The sequence below is a fragment of the Centroberyx affinis genome, unplaced genomic scaffold (genome assembly GCF_046629955.1).
Source record: "Centroberyx affinis isolate AG114_WGS23_722 - 3 ecotype Tasmania unplaced genomic scaffold, CSIRO-AGI_Caff_v1 ptg004023l_1, whole genome shotgun sequence".
Lineage (NCBI taxonomy): Eukaryota > Metazoa > Chordata > Actinopteri > Beryciformes > Berycidae > Centroberyx > Centroberyx affinis.
The window spans coordinates 237,800-248,388 of record NW_027281825.1 but is presented as its reverse complement, the minus strand read 5'-3'; the positions used below and the strand labels follow the sequence as shown (position 1 = coordinate 248,388).

General features: G+C 39.3%; 1 protein-coding gene across 1 annotated transcript in view; it reads left to right on the top strand.

Annotated features, from left to right (window-relative positions):
• The first annotated feature begins 524 nt into the window (after positions 1 to 524).
• dennd1a (DENN/MADD domain containing 1A) overlaps positions 525 to 10,589 on the top strand; it is a 40,830-nt gene continuing 30,765 nt past the window's right edge. The window contains exons 1-2 of the mRNA XM_071542139.1: positions 525 to 664; positions 8,176 to 8,240. Of these exons, the coding sequence (XP_071398240.1) occupies positions 648 to 664; positions 8,176 to 8,240 (82 nt within the window). The 5' untranslated portion in view covers positions 525 to 647. The remainder of the gene's footprint in view (positions 665 to 8,175; positions 8,241 to 10,589) is intronic.

The window sequence follows — 10,589 nt, the reverse complement described above, 5'->3', positions numbered from 1 at the left end:
ATTGCTATTATGATTATTATTAGACTATTACTATTGATATTATTTTATCCTAGGTTTCAATAGAGAGTTTTAGTGTCCCATGGTCTGGTTTCAGAGGCTTTTCCACCCTGACAAGAATACAATTCTGGGGAAATACTTTTATTTTATTTATTTAAAATTTTATTTTGGGCAATTTAATTTTAATTTTTATAATACATTTAATTTTAAAAATGCTGAATGCTAGGCACAAAATATAATAGGCACAATTCATTCCAGAAATATTTGTATGGGTATCATCCTTCATATCCTATAGCCTATATATTTTTTTATATATAATATCATAGGCTACAGCCTATATCTAGTTGAACAGTTATTCGAACGGCCCATATCTCTCGTCATGCGACTCCTACGTAGCCACCGCCATGCATTGTGGGAGCTGTAGTTCGTATCGCGACGACGCCTCGTTTGACATCTCGCCGTTTCGTTTGACGTCTCGTCCCGACGCAGAACTACAAGTCCCAGAGTCCCGCGCGCGGTGGAGCGTGATCTACGCGTGTGGACCATGGCGTTGCCCAGGTCCGTCTGACAGGTTATCACAAAAACACCTCCGGAGATACGCGTCTGCGCACTGTAATACCCTGCCTGCGACGGGTAGATGAGAAATAAGGATGGGGTCCCGCATCAAGTAAGATATTTATCCTCTATTTACACGACCGAAGCGAGCCTGCCGCTTTGTTCTAGTGAGTCATTGGGGGAAGATAGAGTATAGTGCAAGGCCCCGACTTGTTGCGACACATAACGACTTGACAGAAGCTAAACAGACTCCTGGCATGCCACTATATTGGGGAAAAATAAGAAACAGTGCCTTCTAAAGCGCTCCTATGCACTTTTTGTAAGCAAACAGACGACTAAGGATCACCCACAAACTGATAATACATCTCGTTAACACATCCAGACACAACTTGAGGGAAAAGATGCTTCAGACATGCTTCTTTGTAGCCTACTGTAGTTATTGTACATTTGGTAAATGTGTCAGTTTCTTAGATCTTCTTCCTTTAACCTGGTGCAAGTTTGTTCCATAGGGAGAATAGAAGACAGTGGCATTATGTGGACATTATGTACAGAAACACTGGGTCTGGACGCACAGCCTTGTGGTTTCATAGCTCCTGTCACCTGAAGCTTGACACACATAATGTAAATATTGGCAACAGGACAGATGTAACTGGATAATCGGATTTAACCGTGTTTACAAGATAAACATTCAATCAAGTGGACAAAGCAAGGTCTTATTTGCTGATCATATTAACCAGATCCATAATTACAGATTTATTTTCAAATTCAGCCTCAATTCAGGATTGAAGTGCTGCGTGTAACATTACAACAACTCTATTTGACTTCTCACTAATTGAAACCTAAAACTTAGTAGTGAGGAAGTTCGATTTTTATCACTGTTGCAGGGGGTTTTGGTAATATTGGCCTATCACAGGGGCCCATCATTTGGCCTATAGTGCTTCCCTTTTAGTGCTGGGCGATATGGTTGAAATCAATATCACGATAATCATAAGGATTTTTTTTCGATATCGATATATATGACGATATGGCTCACATAAGCGAAATCACGTTAAATAATCAAATGAATGTTCATCATATTGAACCGAATGGTAATGTTTGGTGTGATGTCAAACTAACTACCATTTGTCTGAGTTTCTAAATATAATTAGCTTGTTCTCATCAGTTCAGACAGCAGAATTATGCCTCTCGATATCCCAAAATCACCATATCACAATATAATCCCACTGAAAGACGATAAACCATAATATTGAATTATTGTCCAGCCCTATTTCCTTTCATTGCTTTTGTTGTCGAGGGAGGTAATTCCCATAAAACTACTGCTGCATCTAAGTAGAATTAACAAATACATGTTCTTTCTAGAGTCCTATATGGTTCAAAACACTGACTCTTTTTTTTGTTCCAAAAATAAAATGTCAAAATGAGCTGTTCCCCTGGGAAGTGTCCCATGAAAATACACCCATGCATGGTGTAAAGCAGAGGAGCTCAAACGTTTGGATGATTTGGGGTATAATGTACACAGTGAGCATAGATATAGATATAGAGATCTTTTTCAGCGGTTCCCAAAGTAGGGTCTGGGGACCACCAGGGTCCTTGAAGGGATTCCAGGGAGTCTCCAGCAAAATGAGGAATAGCTTAATTTCACTGTAATTCCCGTCACTACAGTTTTGCACAGTGAGAGAATGTGTAAGCATGGCTGTTTTGATTATTGGTTTCACTGGCCCTGCCCATCTACACTGTAGACAGTTACCTGCTTCTGTAATAATCCTATCTAACCACAAAAAATGTTCTTAGTTGAAGTTCCCTGGCACACAGTCTTATAATGAGAGTCGGTGGTCTAGGGGTTCTTAACATGAACACATTTGGAACCTCTGTTCTAATTTACCAGCCAATGGTGGGTCATAGATCTTGGCCAAGATTTGCTCTAAAAATGTTATTTGTTGTTGTCCAGCTGATGATTGGGTTCTTTAGGCTCTTTAAATCTGATTTTGATTGTTTACATGGTAAACATGGTCTATGTCAGTGAATCTCAACCTTTTTCATATCAAGGACTCTAATTCAGTCCATATTAGATCCACAGACCCCCACTTGATGAGATTTTGTCTCTCGGAATCAAGAAATCACCAAATCTGAGAATATTTTTATTGTTAGATATGATTTTGTCCAGAATTCCATGACTATCTGTATTGTAGGTAGAGAGATAACAGTGAAACTATGATCAAAACAGTCATTCTTCTACATCTCTAACTTCTTGTAAATGAAATAATGCTGAAGTTTAACAATTCATCAATTTGCTGCGGACCCCCTGGAACCCTTGGTGGTCCCCGGACCCCACGTTGAGAACCACTGGTCTATGTTACCTTTTAGTGTGTTGCACTATACTAACAAACATGTCACTTACTCTTAGGGCTGGGTAATATGGCCAAAAATGTTATCACAATGAAATAATTAGGCTATCACAATAATTAGCAAATCATCATTCCCCTTGTTTGAAGGCTATAGAAACCAGAAGGTTGGCTGAGTTGACTATTCTTTATTGTCAAAACAAACATTGGTCTTCTTTCCAAACAGCAGTCCATTGTTGATTGGGCTATTTAATGCTATGGGATTTGTTATGTTTGTGGCTGTTCTTTTTTCCCACGGCGCAGCTGAGGGCATCATGAGGCAAATTCAGGTCAGGCAGTCAGTCAGTCAGATGAGGCTAAGTGAAATGCCGTGCTTCGTCAGATGGCCTCTAGCGGGTGTGTTTGACTGCGATTGCAGTGTTTCCCATACAGAGGCACGAAATCAAAAGTTAGTCTGTGTATTGATCTAAATCGATCTATGATGCACATCACATCACACATCACGTTTGTCATTTGGAGATGCGCAGACCTTCTGGTGTGAAAACAAAGTGAAACTTAACATTCCATAATTTGCTCCAAACTCGCCTGTAACAAGATTTAATGTAGGTACATTCTCGGAACCCATCGTCTATCAGTCTGATGACGATTAGACTCTGGGGGCGACGGCCAATATTTCGGGGTTTCCGGTGTAGCCAGCGGACATCCGGGCCAAGACTTCCTCTTCTGTGCGAGTTGAGACACGACGTCTCATATGCAGATATCTGTTTATAGAGATTAGCCGTAATGTCGTCTGGACCTAAAACACCTACAAAAAGTATCGATGTTTGTGTATTGTACTCAACTCCAACTCCATTCTCGCGTCTCAAGTTGCTAATCGGACTGTAAACAATGACCGGCGCACGGAAGAGGAAGTCTTGGCCCGGATGTCCGCTGGCTACACCGGAAACCCCCAGAGTCTAATCGTTGTCAGACTGATAGACGATGGGTTCCGAGATTGATATAGGTAATGTTAGTGGAATTAGGTAATTTAACCGTGTCGCAGTTCAGTGCGTAGAATTAAACACATGCGCCGTGGGTCTGCACAGGATCTCTGCTAGTTGTCTTAGGGAACAGTGCTGATGCTGTAGTTTGCTGCTGAGAAGTAATGTTACAATGTAGTTCACTGGTTCTTGGGGGTCCACTACCAGCAGCTCCACATGATGATGCTGTGTCAGATGATGAACTGAGCTCATAGCAAATGGAAATATTTCCACACTTCTGAAGCTGAATGACAATGACGTCTTTATCGTTGGTGCTAAGAGTTGTGGCTGACGGGATCTGTCTTTCTTTGCTATCACTAAGATGTGCATTCACACCAAGCATGGTTGGGTCGGTTTATTTAAACTCTGGAGCGTTTACTCCTTTAGTTTGGTTCATTTGGCCACATGAGAATAATGCCATTCGAACTCTGCTGGCACTAAATAAATGCGTAATCCGAACCAACTACAGGAAATGACCCCAAAACACAAGGTATTATGGGTATAAGGAGACGGCTGTTGATTGATCTGATGGCCAGCAGTTCCTCATGCTTGGAAAGCCTAGCATAACAAAATGAAGCGCGGTCAAACCAGTCTGGACTGATGCTCATATTCAGCTATTTCTTCATATGTTAGTAACCAGTATGAACACCAGAGGAGGTAAATTACAGCAAAGAGCAGAGTTATGAGTAACCAGGACTATCTATGTACATCTGCTGACGCTGTAGTAACCTTGGCTAATAATGCTTTACTCTAGCTTACTCGCTAAGTAGCTACAGCTATGTGGAAAATACCATGTGCTGAGGTGAAACAATGCAAACAGTGCAAAACATTTGATATGCATGTATATGATACTACTGTATATGTGTTTTTACTTACACATGTTCTACATGTACTAGATGTATTTTTTTGTATGTCAAAAATATTTCAGACCGCAAGTATCCTTTAACTGTTTAGTAACCTATCAGAAGTGACGAAGGTGATGCTCGTCTTTTCTCTCGAATTTCTCGAATTTCACTTTCCAGAGTTGTGTAAGAGCAGCCTACCAAGTTACGACAGGAACAGAACTACCGTAATTCCTCTAATATTGGCCCGGGCCTTTATTTACTTCAACTGCAGAGGGTACCAGGCCTTTATTGGAAGCAGGCTGATATTAGAGATAGGCCTTTATTTCTAATTCCCTCTGTTTAGGTAGCCATTTTTTTGTTACTGCAATGCATTACCGATAATTATGGTAATCGACGACGGCACGCTCCAGAGACTTCCGCTGGCTGAGCCATCTTGTGGCATACTGCCATCTTGTGGCACTTATACGTTACTACAAACTACAGTTACATTATATAACAGGCACCAGGAGTTTACCGGTAACCAGTACCGGTATTTTAGGCCGCTGCCTAAAATGTAAGTACCAGGAGATCCAACACCATAAGTTGCACTCACTCCTGCGGGCCTTTCAGCTGTTTTAAAATACCAAAATGTCAGTGATCTGGGAACATTTTCCCCTGAACGAAGATGGAAAAGTGCAAATAAATGCGTTTTATTTGATGAGAACCATAGGTAGCCTATTGTTTTTTTAGAAGGTAGTTTGTGCAGGTATTTGGTATAATGTGAAGTACTCGTATCAGCAAGTACTCAATAAATTGTACTTTACTCTGTCTCGAAAAAATAGTATTGATGCACGCCAATCCATGCATGGTCATTGGACTATTCATGTCTTACATTTCTTATGGTGATTGTCTACTGCTGCTGTGGCCCATGTGTGATTTAATGGATCTTTTGCACTGTTTGCAGTGTTTCACCTTATCACATGGTATTTTGCTGGTCAGATGTAGGATAAACATGGTCTTTTTGTATTCCAATATCTCAGTTTGAGGAATTTTGTTTATTCCACTGGTGATTGTGAACTCCTCTAGCATCTAGTTGTCGCTGGATTTTTTTGGGCCTGCACACCACCACATGTCTGACTGGTGCGGTATGTGCGAATGCAGTATGTGCCTCAATTGTGGCACATTACTTTATCTAAATTTGGTGGTTCACCCAAATGCATAACTAATTAGGCCCAACTATTTGCTGACATAGCAACCAGGCCTAGTCCACACCAAAATATGATTGAATTGAACAGTGGCAATGCAGTCATTGTTGCAGCTCAAGAATTATGCCTATTTTTTGTTAGGAAGTGTGCTTATCTGAAGATACCGGAGCACAATGACAAAGTCCATTCATTATGCTGCTAATAATAATAATAATAACTAGAAGGGCACTCGGAGAGCGCAGACCTCCGCCAAGGTTCGTGCTATTATTGCTTCTTCGTGAGTCTGATCCGGATCCGCTCCAAAATGTAATGGGTTCTTCCTTGGCCCATGCTACACCCTTCCACCAAGTTTCATGAAAATCGGGCCAGTAGTTTTTCTGTAATCCTGCTAACAGACAAACAAACAGACAAACAAACAAACAACACCGAAAACATAACCTCCTTGGTGGAGGTAATAAGAGAATACAACTAGGCTATAGCAGAATTTACAACCCTAGTAAAGAGGTTATCAAACACAGAACGTTAATGCAATGCCAGTTTAAATGCAAAAAGTAACCCAAAATAAATAAGTAAATTTAAAAAGAAAAAGAAGCAAGTAGAAGCAAACTGTCAGATCGCCTTTCATCTAGTGTAGGACAGCTTGAGGCATAAAAACTGTAGTAATAAATGTTTAAGCTATGTTATATTACACAAGCAATATCTCAGATTTTTAATGGGAAAAGCCAGTCCTCCTGTTTAGGCTGGGCTATGTAGTTATTAGTTTTCATATATATATTTCATAAATATATATATCATATATTTCATATATATAGATATTTTCATATATATGATATATTTCATGTATCATATATATATGCTAGGAAAACCAGTATATTTACCTTGTTTGATACAAGAGAGGGGCCACATTGAGTACATGCTTGCTTGTGCTGCAAGTCAAAATGTATTTTCTGTCAACTTGAGACCTTTGTCCTAGTTCCAAACAAGTGAATTCTCATCATGAATGGATTCCTCTGCCAAATATCCTGTGGGTTCTTTGTCTGCATATACCCGTTGGGTTGGGAGTGGTTTACCCTTGTCAAGGAGGTGCTTTTTTCTCATAACGTTCATTGTCTCCATCTGCACATTAGCCCAAACAGCCTCAAGACAACCCCATTAAACTATCCCCAAAAACCAACCTAATCAAAGAGAACAGGATAAACACATTAAATAGCTTTGCATGATACATTGTGGCCTTGTGTATTAGGATTTGCATGTTGGCTCTGCAGATCGCTCTTATTTTGAAATTTGGTCTTGGTATGCTAGAGGCAGCACTGGCCGCTGCATGGACCTTTAGGAGGAATGGTGGACATGGAGTTTGGATTTCTGAGACATTCAGATTGGATTTTAACAATAAAACCAAACATTTGAGTGCCTGTTTTTCACATCTATCCGTTTTGTACTATCTTTGACCAACTGCTTCTTGCCGTGTGGTATGTGGTCAAGATTACCTCCAAGGTTTTGAATGGGTCGTATTCAGAGTCAAGATGTACTGGACCTGCCTTTCCAGCATCTCCTCCATGAGCTCATCTCTTAGGTCTTCCTGCTCAGTATCACCATTATCCCTGTTTCTGGGGTTGAGGACATTTGTCAGTATTTTTGTCCTTTTGTTTCATTTTTTTGTTTCACGCGGCTTGTTAAATGTCATTGTGGGATAGATCCAGAAGTACTTTTGTCAGCAGTTCTAACAGAGATCTGACACAGGGTGCAGTGATTTCTCTAAAGACAGAATGTCTGTGAAATTGGCCACTTTTGTTAACTGACTCCGTTTGTGGTGCCAGTCAACACTCCTTATGGATGGGACATGGTTTCAAAACTCACTAAACTTTTTTTTGTGTGCTGTTATATATGTTTTCTGATATAAAAAATAAAATGCAATGTTTTTTTTTTTTTTCTTTTCAGTGGGAAACATAATATGAACATGTGTGAGATTTTGGTGACAGGAATAAGCTTACATCCATCATTTCTGAATATTCAAAGACTATTATGGCAGCATTGTTTGTTTGGAGGAATGCATCAGAGTAAACTATTTAGTATAATTGCTGTAGCCTGTGATTTGTCAAACTGTATGATTTTGAAATAAAGTAAGATTAAAAAAAAAAACAGCATTTGCTTATTTTGCCAATTATTTTTCTATAACACGCAGAAGTCCACATGTCCAACTGAATCTTAAGCTGACCAGCATCCTCTGTTTCAGGGAGAGCCCCGAGTCCACATTTGAGGTCTATCTGGAGGTCACCCATCCAGGAACACAAGGCACTGGTAAGGCCTGCTGATCTTGGACTATAGTGCATCTTTTCTATCACATTGATTATAAGCAATAAACACAGCCAATGAGGCTTTCCACATTTTTAAGGTCATGTTTCAGTGTCCACCTAGAGCTTAAGCTTTCAGATTTTAGGTAGTAGGCCAGGACCATAAGGTCAATGGATACTAGACTTCATATTCATTTTTCTTTGTGCAATACCTGTACAGAATTCCATACATATAGCTATTATAATTTTTCAACATATTGTTCAATGTAGTGATAGTTTGATTGACATCCCTGTGGGGTTGATAAAATGTTTAACTTTTTCAATTGTAACTCTGTAGTAGTTTGGTAAACCACGTGTTCAGAGTAGTTTCCTCAACATTTTAAGTTAATTGAACATCATTCATTTATAAATGCAAAAAAATGATTAACAGTTGAAATCCTCTTTCTCTCTGTTTCTGCTTAGTTAAGTTGTCAGGTGCATTACTTTTGAATTTCTGAGGTTAGAGAATAGGAAGTGGGATGCTGGAAAATTTAGGAAAAACACATGAAAAAAATAATTTGCGGTATTTATCTTGGTAATAGCGCTACCTACCAAAATTGTAGACAAGATAAAGTTGTTTCCAAAGTTGTAAGAGTTTTCATTTACTCAGATGATGATGCGACACTCCCAGTATATTCTCCTCATTGCAGCAATATTGCTTTTGGCCAGCAGATGACGTGATTGGACACTGTATTCAACACTGCTTTGGTCTCAATGAAAATAAATGCATAAATTATGTACAGTATGTTTGGATTTTTGGAGGATCTCCCAGTGAAGGTGGGGGTACTAATTTGTTAAGGTGGCCCACTTTGACTATAAAGTTTTATAGGAAATCCTGCCCATCATACTTTAATAGGCTTTTCTAGAGATAGTTATGGACAGTCCATGAAGTGCACTTTAGTTTAATAGTCTAATGCTTATACCCTTGTTTTATTTTTTGTAAGTACAGAAATAAATGTGAGAGAAAGTGCCCAACATCATTATTTTATTAAATAACTTACCAAGGGCCAGTTCAAACGTCTGTCATATGCTGTGCTGTCGGTCATAATGAAATTTCATTGTATTTTTTTTTTTTTTTTTTGATGGAGACGTGACATAGGTAATCAGGAACAACCTTTTCTCTTGAGGATGAAGTACTTTTGGATAGGTTTGCCAGCCATTGGTACATTTGCATGCCTTTAGGATTTCATGACAAAACAATATCTTCAGATAAACTTGCAGACTTAAAGGAATAGTTCACTGAAAAATGAAAATTCTGTCATCATCTACTCACCCTCATGCCAAATGAAACACAGGGGAAATTTGTTAGTCCATATAACACACAGGGAGGTTGAAAAAACAGCAACAATCACACTGTGAATAGAAAGACCTATACACTATTATTTGTTGCAAATCAATAAGCTGTAGCACTAAATGATGGTGTAAATATACTGTAGGTCTTTTTGGAACTCTGAAGAACTGGTCCCCACTGACTTCAGTTGTTTTGGAGAAGGCTGCTATGGAGTTGTGCTGGCAGCCTCCCTGTGTGTTATATGGACAAACTTCACCTGTGTTTCAACTGGAGATGATGACAGAATTTTCATTTTTGGGTGAACTATTCCTTTAAGTGGTGTCAGAGAGTCAGGGTCAAGAACTTCAGCCTTCTTTACTGTATCTTTACTTTTCTTCAATCAGGTGAGACATTTTCTTGTTCAGTCAATATGGCAGCATCAATAAAACCCTTTATGTCACTGCAAGTTATGGATACTTATTATTAGCACATTGGCAGCAACTGCTTCATTTACTAATTAGGCCTGGGCCGATATGAAAAATTCATAGTGCAGTTATCAAGTGGGTACCTCCCATCACATGTTTCATTGATTTAAGCTCACAACACCTCCAGAAAGTTAAACAGTAAACTGTAGTGTTGCAGCACCTCTCACCTTTAGCCGCAGCCAGTACCTATCAGACATACACCTGTTAGTAATTTATACTGCACCTACAGTTAAGGTGTGATCACACCTACAGTAAATTGTCTTTGGTCTAAACCAGTCATTCTCAACCTTTGTCATATCAAGGACCCTTAATTTAGTCCACATTAGGGCCACAGACCCCCATTTGATGAGATTTTGTCTCTTGAACCCAAATCTGAGAATATTTTTATTGTTAAATATTATTTTGTCCAGAATTCCATGACTATCTGTATTGTAGGTAGAGAGATAACCCCACGTTGAGAACCACTGGTCTAAACCATGTTGGAAAATGTTACTTTTGGTAGGTTTTGGTAACTTGTGTTCCCATGAGGTTAGAGAGTCAAAGAAATGTGATTCCAATCCCT